We start from the raw sequence: 23170 nt of genomic DNA on the forward strand, positions 1-23170 counted from the left end.
TCTCCTGCTGATGTTCAGGTGTATATCAGTATGTAGTGTCTCTACTTTAAAGATTCCTCTCCTGCTGATGTTCAGGTGTATATCAGTATTTAGTGTCTCACTTTAAAGAGTCCTCTCCTGCTGATGTTCAGGTGTATATCAGCATGTAGTGTCTCTACTTTAAAGAGTCCTCTCCTGCTGATGTTCAGGTGTATATCAGTATGTAGTGTCTCTACTTTAAAGAGTCCTCTCCTGCTGATGTTCAGGTGTATATCAGTATGTAGTGTCTCTACTTTAAAGAGTCCTCTCCTGCTGATGTTCAGGTGTATATCAGTATGTAGTGTCTCTACTTTAAAGAGTCCTCTCCTGCTGATGTTCAGGTGTATATCAGTATGTAGTGTCTCTACTTTAAAGAGTCCTCTCCTGCTGATGTTCAGGTGTATATCAGTATGTAGTGTCTCTACTGGGACATGTCTCCATGCTTTAATGTTCAAAAAGCTCTTTATTGTTCTCATACTGCCTGTGCTGCAGCACCTCTTTTCCCCCTCTGTCTGAAACCAGAGCCCAGTCTGCTCTGATTGGTTAGCTGGCCGGCTCTGTTGTGATTAGTCAACCACTTAGAGATGTCCCGCCCCTCAGTCTATCACTTACAATATGTTGGAGCGCTAGCCGATAGACGGCTGAGTGTTACATAGTGATGTCATTTTGTTCTGTAAGTAAACAAAGAAGTCCAATGGAGGCGTTTCAGGCAAAAACCTTTAGAACACACTACAGGGAAGGGCAAACCCAGAAAACTCAAGTTCAAGATCAATTTGAGTGAGAGTGAGAGAAGGTCCTGTAACTCCTCAAGAAAAGAATTGTCAATTATAATAGAAAAATCTGAATTGCCAAGTCAGAACTTTTTCAAACTCTGCATGTGTAATTGGTGCATCTTTACAAAAAACAATACATACACATATTTATGGCTTATGTGTCAAATTCCTGTCTCGCACTTTTAACATATATTATGCAGAGTGCACGAGTTAAACCATCAATTCATCCAGTTAACACCTTCCCTTCCTGCGTTTCATCAGCTATGACTCCTGACATGCAAGTGCTGCCATAGATAAGCTCACAAAGGTGTGTGTGTGTGTGTGTGTGTGTGTGTGTGTGTGTGTGTGTGTGTGTGTGTGTGTGTGTGTGTGTGTGTGTGTGTGTGTGTGTGTGTGTGTGTGTGTGTGTGTGTGTGTGTGTGTGTGTGTGTGTGTGTGTGTGTGTGTGTGTGTGTGTGTGTGTGTGTGTGTGTGTGTGCTTACATAACTCTCCATTAACATTACTTACTGTGGAGCATGTAAACAGGTCACCTTCACCCCTAATGAAGCAGCAGACGTGTAAACACAGAGCAGGGAATCATCATTTGGATTCATTTCATGTGGAAATTGGCCCGTGTCACAATAGCCAGTGGCAGAGTGGACCCTGACGGGGTCTCTGTGGCCCCCGAGGCCCCAACCCCATCAACACCTCGCCTCTTTCACTCATTTGTGTCCCGCTAATGAGACTCAATGCGCTTTAGACCAGACTGTCCAGCTGTGTGACCTAACAACACACACCATGTTACACACAGCTGCACACACACACTGCCAGCGACGGATCCTAAGCAGCTGATTTGTCAGGGCCCGGCGAGGCATTCAGGCTAAATGTTCCCGAGTCGCGCCTGTCCGATCGCTGAGACGGAGAGGAGGGGAACGCTTTCATCAAACACAATGTTTTCAGACCCCAGAGGCCAGCTGTCAGCTCTCCTCACCGGCTGCACTTCATCCACATTGTACAATTTATTTCCAAAAGCGTTTGCTATTATTTTTCGTGCTCACTGTTTTAAAGGTCCCCTACTATACTGTTTTTCATCAATATATTATAGTTCTCAGATATATCCAGAGCCTGTCTCTGATTGGCTGAAACACCAAACAGATCATTGCAGCATTACCCATAATCCCCTCTGTTTCAGCCTTGTTTCCAAAGTGCTGATTCTCTGTCTGTTACTTTAGATGAAAATAAGGAGCCCCTCCCCACGCCCCTCTGAGAGGGATTTGGTTACAAAGAACTCAATGGTGCTCTAGAAGGAGATTCAGGTGATAAGGGGGGGGACACATGTTGATCTGGAAGAGACATGGAGAAGAGGGGACACATGCTGATGTAGAAGAGACATGAAGAAGAGGGGACACATGTTGATGTAGAAGAGACATGAACAAGAGGGGACACATGTTGATGTAGAAGAGACATGAAGAAGAGGGGACACAGGTTGATGTAGAAGAGACATGAAGAAGAGGGGACACATGTTGATGTAGAAAAGACATGAAAAAGTGGGGACACATGTTGATGTAGAAGAGACATGGAGAAGAGGGGACACATGTTGATGTAGAAGAGACATGAAGAAGAGGGGACACATGTTGATTTAGAAGAGACATGAAGAAGAGGGGACACATGTTGATGTAGAAGAGACATGAAGAAGAGGGGACACATGTTGATGTAGAAGAGACATGAAGAAGAGGGGACACATGTTGATGTAGAAGAGACATGAAGAAGAGGGGAGACATGTTGATGTAGAAGAGACATGAAGAAGAGGGGACACATGTTGATGTAGAAGAGACATGAAGAAGAGGGGACACATGTTGATGTAGAAGAGACATGAGGAAGAGGGGACACATGTTGATGTAGAAAAGACATGAGGAAGAGGGGACACATGTTGATGTAGAAGAGACATGAAGAAGAGGGGACACATGTTGATGTAGAAGAGACATGAAGAAGAGGGGACACATGTTGATGTAGAAGAGACATGAAGAAGAGGGGACACATGTTGATGTAGAAGAGACATGGGGAAGAGGGGACACATGTTGATGTAGAAGAGACATGAGGAAGTGGATTTTGTATAATAGTTGACCTTTAAATATCCATTCTTGTATCTGCCTTTTGGTTTTATTTCATTTACCCTTTCCTCCCATGCAGTCTCCATGCCACGCTGTATCGACATTTGAAATCCCAACTTGTGGTATTTCCTCATGCTGCCTGTGCTGCAGCACCTCTTGAGTGTGTGGGAGAGGAACACACAGATTTGAGCTTCTGAAGACCATTGACATGCATTAAAACCTATAGAACACACTACAGGAAAGGGAAGAGAAATCACAAAGCATAACAGGGCCTCTTTAATAAAATGACATTGACACAGGAAAGAAAATGTATTCACATCAATAATTGATGCTTTCTTGTCGAGTACTATATTTGTCCTATGGAATTAACAACAATGGGACATAATGGCTTTTGATCGTTGTAATTACAGCACACTGCATTAAAGTCCTGAAAGGTAATCATAGCTAGAAAATAATGTCTCTTACACAACTCCAATCGGCACATACGAAGCGAGGAGAGCCCTGATGAATTAATCAGAAGCTACATCGTGAATTATTAACCAGTCAGCTTGTTGTGCTCACGTATGTTGCTTCTAATTATGACAAAGAGACATTGTGCTGGTCTTGTTGGAGCGTTCCTGAACTTCCTGTGATGTTTAATGCATGGTGTTTGTTCAGAAACAGCCTGTGGTCCGGTGTGGGCTGACATGTGCAAAAGTGTTGACCTTGTTTTGTTTCCAGCGTGCACCAACGCTGTGCGCTCTCGTATAATTCAAGTGGACTGCAGCTTCAAACTCCTGTTCGAAGTGGCAACCGGGGAGATTCTGTTCTGATTTTCTACAGCATGTGTGAAGCACAGAAGCTTTTTGTTTATGGAGAATAAAACCGACATACAAAGGGGAACATTCCATTACAGAGAATCCATACAGAAGTGTGTTCACAGTCTGCTTTCAGAGGTGGAGAAAGTACTCTGATCTTAAGTTAAAGTATTAATACCACAGTGTAGAAATATTACAAGTAGAACTCTGGCATTCAAAATGTACAAAAGTATCAGTGTTAATATATCCTTAGAGAATGGTCCTTTTCAGATTAATATATATTTGATCATTGCATTGTCATTAAATATTATCGAACCATTAATTCAAAACTATTCAGATTTTGCAGCTCGTCAAGGACAAGACAGGTTTCTTAATCCATAATATTGTATCATAGTGTTTAGCATAATGTGGTTATCAATAATATAAACTGCAAGTAACTAATCTTGATAATTTAAGTACATTTAAAGGAGTAAAAATATGAAATAGCGTAAGATGGCACATCAAAAATGTACTTCAGCGATGCTCTCACTCTCTTCACTCGTCTTACACAGCTGAACTGACGGCCATATCCACATGACCCAACTTCTGCAACCCCATATTGATGACATAATAATAATAACAAATATTATAAACAAAGACCAAAAAACACCAAAACCTTATTAAATTTACTCTTATTAAATTTACTCTAAATTTACTCTAAATTTCTGTTGTGACACGGGACAATTTACTCTTTATTAAATGTACTCTTATTAAATGTACTCTAAATGTACTCTAGATTTCCTCCCTCCATGGCAGCAGCCACTCAAGGCACGACAGTAAACGCTCTTATTCCAGTTTTTGAAGCAGGATCGAAGTCTTGGTCTGAAAACCATTGATTTCCTGTTGGCTCAAACTCTAGCCTGTACTTACTTGTCACTAGTTAGAGTTGTGTTGTTGCCAGGCAACCTTAGATGTGCTTTTTGGAGTTTTTTTTCTTTCCACCGCTCAGAATTATAATTCGTAAATCTGGCAGTAAATTGTCTGAGCAGTTGTGGAGACCCCGATGCATGAGACCTGTGTGTGTGTGTGTGTGTGTGTGTGTGTGTGTGTGTGTGTGTGTGTGTGTGTGTGTGTGTGTGTGTGTGTGTGTGTGTGTGTGTGTGTGTGTGTGTGTGTGTGTGTGTGTGTGTGTGTGTGTGTGTGTGTGTGTGTGTGTGTGTGTGTGTGTGTGTGTGTGTGTGTGTGTGTGTGTGTGTCTTGCAAATAAAATCCATGACATTATGATATCTAGATTGGAAGGGCGGCCAAAATGGACACAAGAAAAGACAGTCCATAAACCAAAGAATATGATCCATCAAATGGGAGATAAACGGGCCCATGATTTGGTAAGGTCACACTGAAGTCAATCGTTAATATCAGCACAAAGTTAAATACCAGATAAAATGTACGATAAAGAATCTATAAAATATTATCCTCAGTGATCGTAATGTTATCTTAAATGTCTGTTTCTCTTGTCTTAATATTTGCCCTTGTTGATTTGGAAAATGTGCCGTGATGTCAGACTTGACCTGTTCAATAAGGTGTTATATTATTTAGGGATGTCCCGATCACCTTTTTTTGCTCCCAATCCAATTCCGATCATTTGATTTTGACAATTTGCCGATATTGATTTTTCCCGATCCGATCTTTATTCAATGCATTTAGAGGAAAAAAAGCATTCAAGTTGTCCCTTAAGGTTATTTTTTTATTTAAATTGGATATTCTATCCAACATGGATATAGCTTCTTTCTTTCACAGCAGCATTGGATCAGTTCAGTTGTGCAGCATTGGATCAAAACAAAATAAAGCTTTCAGTACTCGTTAGCTTACTGCTACAATTAGACACTGCGCCCTGCCCACTCTGTTGCCAGATTTGAGAGAAAGAAGCAACCAGGTCTATGAAAACAAGCCCCAAAGAAGCAACACATACATGATGTTGTGTAATTTGAAACCAAAACTAAGGCCTCAGGATGACTTTAAGACTTGAACATGGTCATTTTTGTTTTGTAACATTAACTACAACATTTTAAAAAAAGTATTTAAAAAAAAAAATCCCGATCCCCGATTTTTTTTCTCCCGATTCCGATCTTTTGAAAATCACGTGATCGGCTCCGATCACGTGATCGGATCGGGACATCTCTAATATTATTGGTAGCGTAGTGTAGCTAATCGTAGCGTAGCATAGCTATAGTCTACTGGCTCACAAAGGCAAACACGTTACTATAAATGGCAACCACAGCTTTAATATAACATCAATCAACAATTGTTCATGTGCAGATATATTGTTTACCTGAGCGTGAAATCACACTCGCCCCGTGTGTGCTGTAAACCGAGCGCTTTGTTTTGACAGCTTATCCGGCCGTGCTAGCATTTCCGTTCATGTTACTCCCAACTGGCTGGTTTAAAGGCCACGACTCTGCACTGTTTACCGACAAGAAGTTATATATATTCAAATAGGCTAGTATGAATGCAGTCTTATGGATCATGATACACATCTTTTCTTGACCTCAGGAGGTATAAAGGAAACATTTCTTTGTAGGACTATTCAACAGCAGTCTGTCTCAATTTTGACTAAATACTAACTTTGAATTCGCCCTCCAGCTTCCGATGTCCTCCTTTACGCAGGGGGTGTGTGATTTATGTATCCCCCTGTAGAAGACAGGAAAAAACCTTGCTCGCCTTCATGTCTTTTATATTCTGGTACATGTCCTTTCCTGTATGATGAATAATAATCGACTGGTTTAGGCTTCATGTCGGATCAGCGTAGCGGTGAGGAGAGGAGGAGACGTTGGGATGGAGGGGGAGGAGAGAGCTAAGATGAAGCTGTTTGTTAGCAGACAAGATGTTGGAGGACAGAGTCCGCCTTGTACCTGCATCAGTATGCCAGAGTAGTTTCTGCTCTGCCCTCTCCTTCCTCTCTGCAAACAAGACACGGCCTCTTCATCCTCCTCTCCGTCTCCACGAGAGGATGAGTCTGTCCAGTCCATTAGTGTTATTACTGCCCTGACATCCATGCAGGCAGTCAGGGTGTCCCTTATTGTGTTGACATAGCATGAAACCCACGCTGGCACACACAGGCTAATCTGACACATCACATTCACCCAGGCCTGTTCCACCCCGCAGGCCGCTGCCTCTACGTCTGTGCCGGAAACATGAAATGTATTCATTCAACAAAATGTCTTTATATGTTTTTAAAAACAGGAAAAACAATAAAGCCTTTGCAACAAGCCACCAGGAAGTGTGCCGAGCGTTAAAGAGGGCATGTCATGCAAAATCCATTTCTCCATGTCTCTTCTACATCAACATGTGTCCCCTCTTCTCCATGTCTCTTCTACATCAACATGTGTCCCCTCTTCTCCATGTCTCTTCTACATCAACATGTGTCCCCTCTTCTCCATGTCTCTTCTACATCAATATGTGTCCCCTCTTCTTCATGTCTCTTCTACATCAATATGTGTCCCCTCTTCTTCATGTCTCTTCTACATCAACATGTGTCCCCTCTTCTTCATGTCTCTTCTACATCAACATGTGTCCCCTCTTCTCCATGTTTCTTCTACATCAACATGTGTCCCCTCTTCTTCATGTCTCTTCTACATCAACATGTGTCCCCTCTTCTCCATGTCTCTTCTTCATCAACATGTGTCCCCTCTGTGGAAAGAGACTCTGAAAGTTTCAGGAAAAAAGATTCTCTCTCTTTTTGATTCATTTCTATAAAAACCTGTCTGAAAATGAGCCGATCAGATTTTGGTCACTTTATGATGTCATAACGATGTTTTATTTTCATCTAAAGTAACAGACAGAGAATCAGCACTTTGGAAACAGGGCTGAAACGGAGGGGGTTATGGGTAATGCTGCAATGATCTGTTTGGTGTTTGGAGCCAAACACTTCAGAGAGTTTTGTATATATCTGAGACTTATAATATATTGATGAAAAACAGTATACTAGGGGACCTTTAATGAGGGCGTATAATGCTCATTTTCAGTTTCATATTAGTATTTAGTGTCTGTTTCCATGCTTTAAAGGTGGGGTAGGTAAGTTTGAGAAACCGTCTCGAGATACACTTTTTGTTATATTCCATGGAATGCTCTTAACATCCCTATAGCAATGAATATATTAAATGCTTTGACAAAAAATCCATAAAAAAATATCATCTGTGGAAGCCGTGGCGCTGTAAAAAGCACGACCAATCATCTGAGCCGGCCCGGCTAAAGTAACTGGATGGCCTACCTGCCTGTCAGCCTTCCATCGGTGCACAAACTTATCCCGAGCCCTCATTGGTCATGTGCGCGTTCGTGTGTGTTGGAGGAGGGGCTCTGTAAGGAAGTCTAAAGGAAGGGGCAGATTTTTTCCGGCTGTGTATTTTCAAATTCTAGCGCACTTGAGCTGGTTTCTCCAAAATGACCTACCCCACCTTTAATGTTCAAAAAGCTCTTTATTTTTCTCATACTGCCTGTGCTGCAGCACCCCTTTTCACCCTCTGTCTGAAACCAGAGCCCAGTCTGCTCTGACTGGTTAGCTGGCCTGCTCTGTTGTGATTGGTCAACCGCTTAGAGATGTCCCCCCCCCCATAATGTGTGGAAGCGCAAGAGGAAAGGGAAAATCCCAAAAAGCACAAAAGTCCTCTTTAAAGCAAACTTTTGTATAAGTTGTGGACGTCATCTTATACGGAAGTTGTTATATCTTTTATGAATTGTGTTGTCTCTTTATTTTCAAATTTGGGGCAGTGCAATCTTGACTTTCATCGAGACAAATGAGAGTCCCCGTGGGCCTCATGTGTTAACACAATTATAAACAAGCAGTAGTTTCTTCTTTGATTCATGAATTTGTATTTCAAATTGTGGTAATAATGGCTTCTTCCACAGAAGATCCACATCTTTATTTTAAGACAATTGAGTTCCTTTGGGAGACGGGATTTAGATGAAAAGTGGAACAACACTTTGACAAACAGTAAATATTGGCCTCCTCTAAGGGCTGTTTGTTCTCGTCCCAAACACCAGAGAGTAAACGGAGCGGTGCCCAGGCTTTGTTCTGAGTGTTGCCGGACACAGATTAGCCTCGCTAACTCTCGCCATGTGGCTCCGTGCCTCCAGAGTCGCTCTGAGGGAAGTCTGAATGCTCATATGTCCAATTTCTCTTCAACATCAGCAACCAAACAGCAAAATAAACACAAACACTGAGGTGTGTTCATCCTCAAACATGCATGTTTTTTTTATCAATGGTGGAGCATTGCTTTTCATGGGTGGCTTTTCATTTTGGAGGCGTGGTTTATAGTGGATTTAAACTGCAAACATACAGTATTTGTGACACATAAACAAAGTTAAATATGAATTACAGATATCATTGTTATTATAGATTTTCGAAAAAGATATCTTGATGTTATTGTTGGCATGTCATAGTATTTAGTTTAGATACATCTTGCAGTATTTCGTAGGTGGCTTTAGTCAGATATACAGGGATGTATATGAGGACTTACCTGTGTATTAATGTAAACCACAAAGAGGGCATATAGGGAAACATGGAAATTCCCTATCCAATTATATTAGTGCGATTTGTTTGGGTTCTTTTATCATGTAGTGAAAATCTAATTTAGTGACGGCCCTTATTTGTACTGACAGAAGGAAAGTTGCCCCGATGGAAGATTTAATCCTGGAGTAGCTACAAGACGTAATCATTCAGCACAGCAGTCAAGCTTTTTCAGTTACAAAATGTTGGGGGGATTATTTTTAGGACACTAAAGGAACAACTCTAAAAAAAAGTGTAATGGGGCCTCTTTAATGGAAAGCTTTTGTGTTTCTTTACTCCATCCTTTGGATACTCTGTAGCTTTTTCAATGCACCATTCCTGCTGTAACTATCTTGTCTTCTTTCTCCCTCCCTCTCCCTCCCCCTCTCTCTCTCTCTCTCTCTCTCTCTCTCTCTCTCTCTCTCTCTCTCTGTCTGCAGGATGCCAAGTTTGTGGAGGAGAGGAGGAAGCAGCTGCAGGGCTACCTTCGCATGGTGATGAACAAACTGATCCAGACGTTGCCGGAGTTCACAGCTCGGCCCACCAAAGAGACCCTGCTGTCTCTGCTGCCTTTCTGCCTGTAAGTGGACACACACAGGCAGGTTCAATACCGCCGCTAAGCCTGTGTGTGTGTGTGTGTGTGTGTGTGTGTGTGTGTGTGTGTGTGTGTGTGTGTGTGTGTGTGTGTGTGTGTGTGTGTGTGTGTGTGTGTGTGTGTGTGTGTGTGTGTGTGTGTGTGTGTGTGTGTGTGTGTGTGTGTGTGTGTGTGTGTGTGTGTGTGTGTGTGTGTGTGTGTGTGTGTGTGTGTGTGTGTGTGTGTGAGGGATTAAGGGGAAGGATGCCAACACATGTGCAGGTGCAGGGCTCCTGTCTGTGAGAGATTGCTACACAGTGTGAGTGGAGGAATCCAAACAATGCAGTCAGAGAAAGAAATCACAAAGTGTGTGTTTGTAACTTTTTGAAATATTCAAAGCACTAGATTGTGATTTTGAGTTGTTTTCTGGTCCATGGCAAACTCAAACATGGTGCAATCCAAATTATTTTCAGTCAAATCATTTGTTAAGATGCGTTTAACCATCGCAGAAATCCCAGTATATGCTTGAATTGCATCTATAAAGGAAAAATATCAGTTTTTAGCAACAGTTTGTGGGTTATTGTACCAATGCAATCAATAAGAGGTTGACAAGGAGTAAGCTGCCACTGCTGTTTTGTTAGTAGTTGTTACAGCAGAGGATTAATGTCCGATCCCTGGTGAATAAACGTCAGCGTTTCCTGCATGTTACACTCATATGCATAATTCACACATAGCAGTGTATATGTTCTGTCACACACACTCACACTGTGTGAAAGAGCCTGATGCCTCCGCTGCCCACCTAGCTACCACTTCGTCTGAAAATAAGATTTTCCAGTCATTTCCTGTCCGTATTCATATCGGTTTCCACTCACTGGGATCAGTCAGCTTGCGTGACCCGTCACTGAAAGTCATTTCCTCTCCAAAGACATCTGAGTCATCGAGCTAAGGCAGGAACAAAAACAACATGGTGGACATTGGGGCCTTGTTGAAAGCAAATATGTGCAGAATCTTGTGCAACGCTGGCATTTCTTTCTTAATAATGACATGGGTGTTTATTTGTAGATAAATGAAAGTGCGGCTGTTCGATGTTTTCCAAAACTCAACATTCAAAGGCTTTGTTTGTTTGTTTGTTTTTTGTTAGCATTTTAGCACTTACAGTTCCCCCGTCTTTAAGGTAACGTAAATAAAACCTAAGGTAATGTAGGCTAATGTTCTACAACATAAATACTTCAGTAAATATTCTACTCTTTAATGTCCGAAGCTTTTGTGTGTCTCAAAATCAGCGGTTACTAACAAGTGACTAAATGAGATGCTAAATATCGACCCGCTGAACATTAGCCGCCTTTAGCTTAGCGGCTAATATTAGCGTTTTAATTCTGGTGATTGCAACCACCCTTCAAAAATCCTAAAGTGGTTTTAATATGTGGAGCTATGCTGCTGAACATAACGTGTAAATATCATAAACGTTGGTTGGCTACAGAGATTATTTCTGCAAGCTAATGGGAAAATCCAATTGCTATTCGTTGTTGCGTAACTTCAGGGTCAGCCTTCACAAGTACGTCGTCACTGCATCATTCAATTCCTTCAGTGTAGTTGTGGCCGTGAAAAGTCCAAGACTGTTTTTAGAAAAGATGGGTTTCAGTCAAAGGGTTACATTTACTCAACGTGAATACTACAGATCACAGACTTCACCAGATCATTTGATAACCATGGTACAGCTTCAGCAGAGATTTCCCTCATCGTCCCAGATCCATCAGAAGAAATTGAAGATAAACAAAGTTGAAGTAATTGTTTGTGATGTTTGTAATTAGGGGGCAACACATTCCCGTTATACATTTACAATGATGCTCGGTTCATCATGTCAGCACAACAATCATGAGCTAAATATAAAGTAACATTGAGTTGATGGTTGAGGACTTCTACTTGCATACACAGGTCTTATTTAGCCTCGGTGCTGACGGGAGATTTACCTCTACATTTGAATCGCAGTCGACATCGACTCAACACCGATCAGTGTACCGTTATATTCCTGGCTCACGTGTGTGTGTAAAAGGCATTCAGGCTTCTGTAAGTTCTCTACGATGGCGCTCTGAGGCCTGCCAGTGTTGTTGTGATGTTTCAAGTTTTAATATAACAGGACTGACTTAGTTTAGACTTAGTTAGCGAGATCAAACCTGCGCTGTCTCACGTCTTCAGTGAAGATGAGAGGATGATTAGTCCTGTCATTAACGAGATGAAAGGGGGGGGGGGGGGGGGAGAAGATGCCGAGGTAAGCAGGAAACTATTTGGTTTTGATCTAATTAGAAACCATTCTGGAAAATATGTAACAACCATGTTTGAACCAAATAAAGGAAACTCAGAATTCTTTATAATCTCAAATATGGATGCAGCGTTCAATTATCATGCTGGAGTTGTTGTTCTAAATTAAATCAATTTGTTTCATTTCACATTTCAATCGTGTTTTATTTTCAGAGTTTATCGATTTTTACGATATATTTTCTACTTGTTAATGCTGTTTTAATTCTAGTATTGTTTATTTCTACTCTTTAATTTCTACTTATGTGCAATGCCTTGTTTTTTATGCTGCTGCAACGCAAACATTTTCCCAATTTGGGATCAATAAAGTACCTCTTATCTTATTTCAGTGCCGTATGACATTTTGAGTCTATAAAACATCCTTTTGGGAATGCAAAAACAAAAAATGCATGTTTTATTTATTTCAAATTATTTGAAAAAATGTACTTTTATTTCAACTATATGTTCAACGATGTGTTCAAACTCAACATTGATAGTAATTAATTAATATCTCTGGCTTTACATGCCTACCATCTTCCCTCTCAGCCAAATGTTTGCATATAACACGTTATGCTATTTGCTAGGCAACACATTTCACTCGTTGCAGCTGCTTCAAAAATAACACATTGTATTTAGCCTTTATTTAAAGATTTAAAAGCAACGCCATTTTGTTGGTGACTCAGCCTCTCAGTCTTGTTTCAATCACCCCATATGGGTCAGCTTTCACGTAGTCATATGTCATTGCAAGTCCAGTGACAGGCCTGAGATCAGTGTTGCTGTTCTGCTGTTTACAGATTTCTTCATTTTGCACTCCTCATGCTGAGTTTCTCCTCCTGTCTGCAGCACTCCTCTCCTCCAATAGAGCTGCCAGCACTTAGTATGCAGCAGGAGCTCGACACCTTCATGGTTTACTCAGAACACAGAGTACACTCTCGGTCTTATTGACCTGCTGCCTCGGAGAAAAGTGCTGTAGACCTTTGTGTCACAGTCAAGAGCAGTTTTGTGTTAAGAATGAAGATATTACCTTTTATTGTTGTTGACTTATACAGTTTGTTTGTGTTTGTGTTTGTGCCTGTTCAGTGTAGACGTGTAGAGGGAATAGTTTGTTATTCAGACTGTTATTAATCTCACCCCGCCTTTTGCTGTTAGACAATCAATTTGATGCATGTTTGTGTACCCATTTTCTCTAATTATGCACCTCTGCAATTCAATTATTAAAATTCCAGCAGTGCCTGGTGAAGTCATTATCCTGCACAAGTCAATATCAGACCTAAATGGGGGACAAGTACACGCTGAGAGCCCGAGAAAAAAACTCTAAGCCTAATTATTTCCGCACATTTAGCTACTGTACCCAGTTTGATATGAATAAATGAGATGGCTGGTGGCTTCAGCTCTGCACGCTGCCCCCAATTTACTATGATTTTTTTTGCTGATATAATTCCCCATCGCACCACTGCCTGGCCAACCTTGGTCAAGTTCAGATTGTGTGACTGCATTTGATTTAGCCAGCCTGGGGAGAGGAATAAGTGCAGCTTGAGCCACTGATGAACTTACATTATGTGCTGGAGAACATAGAATAATCTGTGTCACATTAACAAAGATCAGGCTGTTCCCATTTGACCCGCTCACACTGTGCCCCCCTCACACTGTGCCCCCCTCACACTGTGCCCCCCTCACACTGTGCCCCCCTCACACTGTGCCCCCCTCACGCTGTTTGTGTTCTTTACTCAAAGGTATTTTTTAAAGTGGGTTTGTATGAGGAGCATATTGATAGTGTATTAACTACAGTAAATGGTGGTTGACATGCCCATAGTTTGTAGAGCATACAGGGGGACCAGCAAGCAGCTGAGAGACTGATGTTGATGGAAATATCATATTTTAGCCACCTTAAAGATTCTGTGTCAGTTTAAGTACGCCTTTAAAAGACCAAATAAAATAAAATAGGACTTGGAAAGTAAGAGATCAAGTTAAGTTTAAACAAGCTACGTCCATATTTTTTTAGCTAAAATCACGTTATTATAGCAAAGGGTACAATGCAGATAAAAAAGCCACAATTAGCTAACATGTGGAATTTAGAGGTACAGTAAGCATTTGTATGTGAAAATATAAAGTGACTGCAGTCGTATCAAGTAATAACAATACTTACCTGTACAAAAGTGAATTGCCACAGTTTCTATATTTATACGTACATTCCCCTGTGGTGGGGTCGAATAAAGGATTCATCTTTTTCTTGTCAATGGATTCTGGTGGCTTTGAAAAGATGCTAAGATTAGTTTGATTAGACTGCTTCAGTTTCACATCAGAAAGGGCTGAAAGCAAGTTAACGCTTTGAAAACATTCTAAATATAACCTACACCAGAACCTTTACTGTTCGTAAGTGGCTGAAAACAATTTGCTGCTGCCCCCATTCACAGCAGGACATCTCAAAGCTCCAAAGGCTGTAATTCTGCCTGATTTTCCAACCAGGGGGCATGGAGACAGTCATCTGTGGAAACAACCTTATACAACCCTACTTTAAAACATCCAAACCTTCCCTTTTAGTTTAAATCTGTGTTTGAACCCAGTGGTGCTACTGTCTCAGCCTATGTCAACATGACAGCGCCTCTCCTCCCTCTCACTGTGCTGCTTTGTTAGCCTCTGCTGCTTCAAATACAAGTGTTTCTCCCGCAGTGACACTTTAAGCCAAAGCAACGCCCCATGACGGCTTTTGTTTAAAAAGGTCTGTCCAGATAACCTTAATCACAGATGTAGCAGCTGTATTTATTTAATAAAAAAGGCCAGTGGGACACCAACAGGGAATTGCCCTCTGCCTTTTCCTTGTTTTTAATATTCATCCCTTTGTCAGAGAAGCACTTGAACCCCTTTAACAGTCCGTATTCATCGCAGGCTGCAGGTGAGAGTTCACTGTCTTGCCGATGAACTGCTTCAGAAGAAATGAAACAAGAGAACCATTTGAAATCCCGCCGTTCAGTCTCCCTGCTTTTCATTTCCTCCCTTTTGACAAGTGGCTCTCATTCATCCTCAGCCTTATCAGACAAGACTCAGGGATCAGGGGTTCACCCGTTGTGAAGACGGTCGCCAGGGAAACCAGGGCCATGATGTCATCATGAGTGGCCGAGATTATTTCCCACAGAGTACTCGGAACACCACAACATCATAATCACATAATGTGATTCCTAGTAACACCAAGGACATAAACCTACCACTAGTTCAACTGGGATTCATTTCATGTTTCTTTGTTATAGCAGAACATGTCAGGGGTGTCAAACTCAAATACACAGTGGGCCAAAATAAAAAAAATGGGTACTAGTCGAGGGCCGCACTGGTTCAATGTTTATTGCAAAACTTATTAAAATGAACCTATTGCACATTTTAAACCTGGAACTAACAAAGCTTAAATTATTGTCTATAAAAACAACATGAAACATTAAATAATAAGTTGCATTCATTTCTTATGGCTCTATCTGCAGCTTTTCCAGAGTCATTTCTTATGATTACATTTTCCCACAGGCCAACGACAGCTTCAACAAAACTATTTCCCTCAAAGAGAAACCAAACATGCCCTGTTGTCGTGAGAGAAAAAGTGCAGAAGGAAACATCCATTAAACTCAGTGTGCTGCTCTGTGATGCTAGCTCAGATACTTGGCATCTCATCTTGGGTGCAAGGTCATCAATGTTTGGGCTCAGGCTCTGAGCTGAGGAGACCCTCAGGATGGAGTGAAGGTGCAATATACCAGCGGGCCAGATCTAATAGTAATTAGAAATTATCCTGTGGGCCGAAATTAAATCCACCAAGGGCCTGATTTGGCCCCCGGGCCTTGAGTTTGACACATGTGATTTAGAAGATTTCCAATGCCATTTCCTAACAAGTTGCAAGAAACTTTAGCCCATAGTTGTAGTGCTGCCGACCAACAGTCAAACAAACCCACTAAAAACGTATCATTTGTGTAGTTTAAAACAATAAAAGTCTACTGTAGATGGCCTCTTCAATCCACTAACATTAGCCTGGTTAGCCAGCTTGCTACAACTGCTAAAAATCTGATTTTATTTTAATCGCTAAAATCTATTGTTGCAAGCTACAAATGTGAATCCTTCTTAAAGAAAAATCGAATAATTGTCAGTGGTTTATCTGCCTCTATTATCCTTGTAATGTGTAACAAAAAAAAGAAGTCTGGCAAAAATAGTGATAAAAACCAAAGTAAGGCGAGCAGTGAATTCAATAAACTTCCATTTTGCTACTCGATTTGCAATTAATGAAGACGAGTTCAGATATTTAGCTCATGAAATCGTCTCTATTTACTTCTTTGAATGTCGGGTTTCACAAGTAGAAGTCCTCTGGCAGAAGGCAAATGAGGCGTTTAAGTCTCCAGATGCAGCGTCAGTGGAGTGTTTGAATAACAAACTTGTCCAGATGTTCTTTTAAAGTCCCCGTCTCTTCTCTTCCTCTCCTGCAGAGACACGCCACAGGCCAACGACGGCGGAGCCAAAACGCCTCGCTCCAAAACGTCTTCTCGCTTCCCCCGACTGGGCCGCAGCCGCAACCCGGAGACCAGAACGGACCCTCAGAGCGGCGACCTTTAACCCCTGGAGCCTGTGGACTAATTATCTGTCACTTCATAGATGAGAGCAGCGCTACGTCAATGCCTGGGAAAATTCCTGCCCCGCTTACTTTCGGGTGAAATCAAAGCATGAGTGCGAAGTGGGAAAATATACTTTGATCTTGTCTAAAAGCTACAAAAGGATTACAAATTAGGTTTTTCTTACTTTCTTACCTTTAAAAGGACAGTGAAATCTGTGGCTTCAGGCTCCACAGAGAGGACGAAAAGCTTAATTAAAGGGATCCGGTCAGTCAATACGTGTGAGTCTGTGGGAAATACCTAAACACAGCTACATTATGATCCCCTATTAGTTTAAATTAAACCATGAATCAACGTGATGATCGATGTTAAAGGACATTGTGTAATTGTTTGCCAAACTGACATATTTGGGCTCCATGTATACAAACACGGTTTTCTTAAATGTTTGATCTGATTGGAGAAATGACAGCGAATTTTCACCCAAAAAGGGGCGGGGCCACATGGGTTGCTCTCATCTATTGGCTGAGGACGACGTTTCCTGTGTGGAAGTCTAACGGACCTTCAAAGTGTCACGATACAAGGACTCGTTCGAGGAAAGGAGACTGATTACAGGCCTCTCTGTGAGATAAATGTATATTTCTGTGCATCGCTGGGTGAGTGTAGGACAAATGACCCAATCACACACCTCTTACCTCACTGAGAGACAGACACTCTGTAAACTGCCCACAAACTAACCTGGACGGCTCTTCTCAAACACAATGAGGTGACAGAAATGTGTTTTTTTTCTTTTTTTAGTGAAAGTGTTACAGTCATAGTGCCTGCATTGCTTTGTAGCTGCTCTCCTGGTAGGTAGAAAGAGAGGGAGAGTTGGGTATATTAAAGTATTATCCTGGGAAATGGGTGTTGTTTTTCATATAATGTTTCAGCGTAACACAGCGTCCACACGGCGGCGTGCGTTGAAGCTTGCCGGTGGGCGTGTCTGAAACTCGACCAACAACCAATCACATGAATCTCCCGCCCCGGACACACAAGGACGCGGTTTGATTGGCTAGAGCTTGTACTGCAGTGTTTCCCATACATTGATTTATTTGTGGCGGGTCGCCACAATTAAATATTGTCCGCCACAAATTGTTCTCATAAAAAAAAAAAAAATTATTAATATAATAATTAAAGACCCAGTGAAGTGTGCACCTGTGCATGATCTGTTATGCTAATACGTATAGTAATGACCAACATTGTCCATTGGAACCCATATCAAAAGATGTTGGAATAGCAACGAATTTGACGAGTTTTGAATTTGCCGGGAAAATCTGCAGTCGACCTTCGCCTTCGTGGGCGTGGCTTGCGATCTACTGCGTGACGTCACGAGATGGACGCCGCCGCACTGTTTACATTCACCACCGTTCATTTTTTCTCTTTTTCAAAGTCGAATTTCTCAACGTTTTTGAGCTAGTATTTTCCTGGAAAGTGTGTCGGAGTCGACTGGAAGTGATTGCCAATCGAGAAAACCGTCAGCTCAGGGAGGTAAACTGTAGCCTAAGTTATCTCAGTGGGTTGGGTCATCTATGTAAACAAATATTTCCATCTATGTAATATTAGTTGTATAAAATAGGTTAAGAAATCCTTCCAATGTTTTTTGATTATTGAAATATATGTTTCATATGAGTGTTGAGAGCTGTATCCATAAATCTCTTAATGTTGCCCTCAAAGTGCACCAGATTGATCACTTTCCTCATCTATCCTGTCTGAAAAGCTGTCCAAATCAATCATTTCTCTCACACTAGTATCACTTTCCAAAGTCTCCGCCATGTTTACAATCGCAACTGGGTACATCTTGTGACGTCACAGCCACTATCGTCTGCAATTTCCGTTAGGCTCAGACGGCAAAATTAATAATTCATTAATTATTAATTATTAAAAATTATTTTAGCCATGAACAGGCACAATGATATGTAAGGAATGAAACTGCCATTTCATTTTGGTGCAAAAACATGCACTTCACTGGGTCTTTAATATTTATTTTTATTTATTTTTCATCCTTTTTTTTTTTTTGGTGGTCTAATGGATAGTGAGTTGGGCTGATGATCGGAAGGTTGCGAGTTCAAATCCTGCCTGGAACATCACTACTAGTGTGCCCTTGAGTAAGGCACTTAGCCCTCGGTTACTCCAGGGAGAATGTCCCTGTAATTGGTCATTGAAAATCGCTTTGGAATAAGGCGTCTGCTACAGTAAATGCCTAAATTGTAAGTTATATTTTTGGGAGGAAAAATCCCACAGATCCTCAACTCCGGTGTGTTTCACTAATTAACAACGCAACACAGAGCAACAAGAACGTTGGGGGGGAGGGGGTGCGGTGCCCCCACAAATAGAATCAAATTTTGTGGGAAACACTGTATTGGCATATGATTTGATTGGCTGACGCTTCCGTCGAAGCTTCAAAAGTAGAACATTGCTCTACTTTTGAAGCGAGCAATGCGAGCAAAGCGAAGCGACGGAGCCACAATGCAGTTCGGCAAAGCGTGACGTCACCCCATTTAAAGTGAATGGGCAGAAGCTTCGAAGCTTCAACGCACGCCGCCGTGTGGACGGGCCATTATGGTGCCATTACATTCAACACGACGATGATTCACCGTCTCTGGCGTCGACCACTAGGAAATTCTTGTTCCTCTTTAGTTACGGCTATTACAGACACTCTGCAGAAAGTGTTAAGATATGTCTTAATGTCGCCAGGGAGGCAGTGATGATTAAAACATCTTTTAAATTCCACATAATGTGCATTATAGTAGGTCATGGAAAGGCTAACCGACATCTCTTTGGGACTGTACCAAACATTTTTGAGGTGAAGACGGAGGGGGGGGGTTAAATGTTATGTTTTGAAAAGCACGGTCTTCCTACTCCCAGGTTTGTTAATATTTGATTTGGACCCTTCTCGTTAATTTGGAGAAAATTGCCTCTCCAACCCCCTGTCACTATTACAAACTAAAAGAGGAAAGGAATTAAATAATTGAAATACTAAGCTAAATAAAAGATGCTATTTAACGTTAAAATAAAGAAGTGGATTTAGACATTTTTACTAATGTACGCATCAATATTTAAGTTGGCGCAGTTGTTTTTGTTCTGACAACTTTTATACAGAAATATCTGTGACATCACTATGTAACTCAACACATTGTACGTTATAGGGTAAGGGGCGGGACATCACAACAAGTCACAGTAGAGACACTAACTACTAATATTAACCTGAACATTAGCATCATTCATATCCTATTTAAACAACACGTAAGAAGACAGAAGAGTATTAGTTATTTCAGCCTTGGCAAAGACAGAACTGACATCCTTTCCTTATCAAATTTGACAATAAAAGCCTTAGACATTTAATATTCTAGGCTGTAAAAAGTAATTTTTTCGTCACACTACAAATCATTTTTGGTCAGTCCCTTATTGAGAAGTAAAGGCATACATTCCGCTGTTTCCTATCATGCAACATGTCAAGGAAGAGTTTCAAACACCTGATCATTTTGTGTATGTTTTTTGAACAGAAAGAGACATTACACTTCATTTGTAAGCTGTGTTTCCGTCGGTTCACAATCACCCCCACGATGCTATTCTTCATCAGATGTTTAAAGAATGTTATACTAATGTGTCTTAGCAGGACTTAATGCAGCGTAATGTTGCAAATAAATGTTTTAACGAGGACTAAAGACTTGAAGGAAAGCTGCTTGTTAGAGTGCGACGGGAAGGGCTGCTGCGCATCAAGTGTGTGTAAAGCAGAAGCTCATGCATATGTATGGTTCCCCGAGAGTAGTCGAGACTGTGTTCAAACGAGGACTGATTGTGTTAGAAGGGTGTCGGAAAACTTGAATCAAAGGGTCGGCGCGCAGAATGGTAAACACTGTTCACCGTCTATAAGGGGAGGGCAACAAACGAGGCTTGTGTGTTTTAATTAAGTTGTTATTCTCACGCAGGAGTGACCCTCCCGAGCATCCATCGAGTGGTAAACACTGCGCAGGGAAGTCTCACAGGGAGGGCGTCAAGTGGATTCTGTCAGTGGTCAACGTGATGGGAGTTTGCCATCAGCAGAGTAAAATAAGTGAGATTACAGAAATGATATATATAACACATTTACATACAAATGTGACAAATGGCTCTGCTGTTGCATCCTATCAAGGACATGTCATGTGTTAGGATTTCTTTAAAGAGTATTCTCTGCTTTGATACAGTAACAACTTGGTCAAATCTCCCCTTATGCATCTGATAAAACAGTTATGTATTCTGTATATATTCCTTACAAACGATATCATCATCACATATTTAGGGAAGTCTCACAGGGAGGTAGTCAAATAAAGATTTCTATCAACGGAGCTCTTTAAGATTCTGTCTGTGGTCAACGTGTGGGGAGCTTGCCAAAAGAAAATCAGCAGAGGAAAATAATTGAGAGGACAGAAATGATATCGCAAATGATTTTACAATTTGACAAATGGCTCTGCTGTTGCATCCTATCAAGGACATTAGGATTTCTTTAAAGAATATTCTCTGTTGTAAAAACGTGGTAATATTTTAAATCTAGCACTGCCTCTTATAAATCTGATAAAACAGTTATGTATTCTCTTTATATTCCTTACAAACGATATAATCATCACATATCCTAACCATTCCTAACAAGGACGTGTAATGTAACTGGATTTAAGACTTTTCTCTGCTTTGATACGGAACAAAAAGGTTGACTTTTGAGTCTAGCACTGCCTTCTATGCATCAGAAGAAAAACTGTTATTTATTCTGTTAAAGGTACTGTAGGTAATTTTGGAGAAACCAGCTCGTGTGCGCTAGAATTTGAAAATACACAACCGGAAAAGATCTGCCCCTTCCTTCAGACTTTCTTACAGAGCCCCTCCTCCAACACACACGAACGCCCACATGACCAATGAGGGCACGAGGTAAGTTTGTGCACGGGATTGAAGGCTGACAGGCAGGTAGGCCATTCAGTTACTTTAGCCGTCTGACTCACAAGGGACAGTTTTTTAAAAATAGAATCATAATCGATGCAGTAAAACCATTAAAGATTGTCTTTTTTTTTTACACTCATCTCTAATTTCTTGAATAAACCTAATGCCTACATTTCCCATAATGCAACTTCACCACCACCAGTAAGTGTGCAAATAGAAAATTGGTGGTGAAAAAAGAAAATGCAGGATTCAAAATACTATGATGATAAATGTTTTTATAGGAAACAGTTTCAACACTGTTGTAAAATCTCACTTGGTTTTGGTGAATAACACTGAATTTAAAATGAACTATTGTTTGATTGAAATGAAATTCCACAGGGAAACTTATTTATTCCAGAAAAGAAATGGCTGATTGTTTGTCTCTTGTAGTTTCTTAACACTTATTCAAAAACACTTTGAATCAGAATTGCAAAAGTTGAAATGTGGGTTTCTTATAAAGCTTGAAATGTTAAACATTTCCAAAATATACAAGCCTTTCTTTGACGATAGAAAGAAGCGAGTGCTGTTCTGAGATCCTGGTGGACGGGACGGTTCACTCCTCTATCCTCGGGATATTCACTGAGGCTTTATAATAACTCTCACTGCCAGAAGGGTTGACAAAGGTCCAGTGTAGACATTAAATTAAAAAAGCAAACAAGTTAAACTAGAGACCAAACTCAATTACCATGTCAGGGTGTTAATTAGCAAGCAGACGTTAGCTACAGTACTTAGCTAGGGAACATTAGCTATTTAGCTGGTGAACGTTATATATCCATATATCTATCCATCCATCCATCTATCCATCCATCTATCTATCTATCCATCCATCTATCTCTCTATCCATCCATCTATCCATCCATCTATCTATCTATCCATCCATCTATTCATCCATCTATCTATCTCTATCCATATATCTATCCATCCATCTATCTATCTACTGTGTCTATCCATCTATCCATCCATCTATCTATCCATCAATCTATCTCTCTATCCATCTATCCATCTATCTATCCATCCATCTATCTCTCTATCCATCTATCTATCCATCCATCTATCTATCTATCCATCCATCTATCCATCTATCCATCTATCTATCCATACATCTATCTATCTCTCTATCCATCTATCCATCTATCTATCCATCCATCTATCCATCTATCTATCTATCCATCCATCTATCTATCTATCCATCTATCTATCTATCCATCCATCCATCTATCCATCTATCTATCTATCCATCCATCCATCCATCCATCCATCTATCTATCTATCCATCCATCTATCCATCTATCTATCTATCCATCCATCTATCTATCCATACATCTATCTATCTATCCATCTATCTATCTATCCATCCATCTATCTATCTATCCATCTATCTATCTATCCATCTATCTATCTATCCATCTATCTATCTATCCATCTATCTATCTATCTATCCATCTATCTATCTATCCATCTATCTATGTCCTTATAAAGCTAGCTCACCTTAGCTACCCAACAAGCTATGGAGAACATTAGCTATCTATAGCGATCGGTAA

General features: G+C 40.8%; 1 protein-coding gene across 1 annotated transcript in view; it reads left to right on the forward strand.

The window, feature by feature from the left end:
• snx29 (sorting nexin 29) overlaps positions 1-17543 on the forward strand; it is a 106570-nt gene extending 89027 nt beyond the window's left edge. Inside the window, exons 7-8 of the mRNA XM_079658816.1 lie at positions 9641-9780; positions 16524-17543. Of these exons, the coding sequence (XP_079514942.1) occupies positions 9641-9780; positions 16524-16650 (267 nt within the window). The 3' untranslated portion in view covers positions 16651-17543. The remainder of the gene's footprint in view (positions 1-9640; positions 9781-16523) is intronic.
• Positions 17544-23170: the final 5627 nt, after the last annotated feature.

The sequence above is a fragment of the Notothenia rossii genome (genome assembly GCF_949606895.1).
Source record: "Notothenia rossii genome assembly, chromosome: 11".
Lineage (NCBI taxonomy): Eukaryota > Metazoa > Chordata > Actinopteri > Perciformes > Nototheniidae > Notothenia > Notothenia rossii.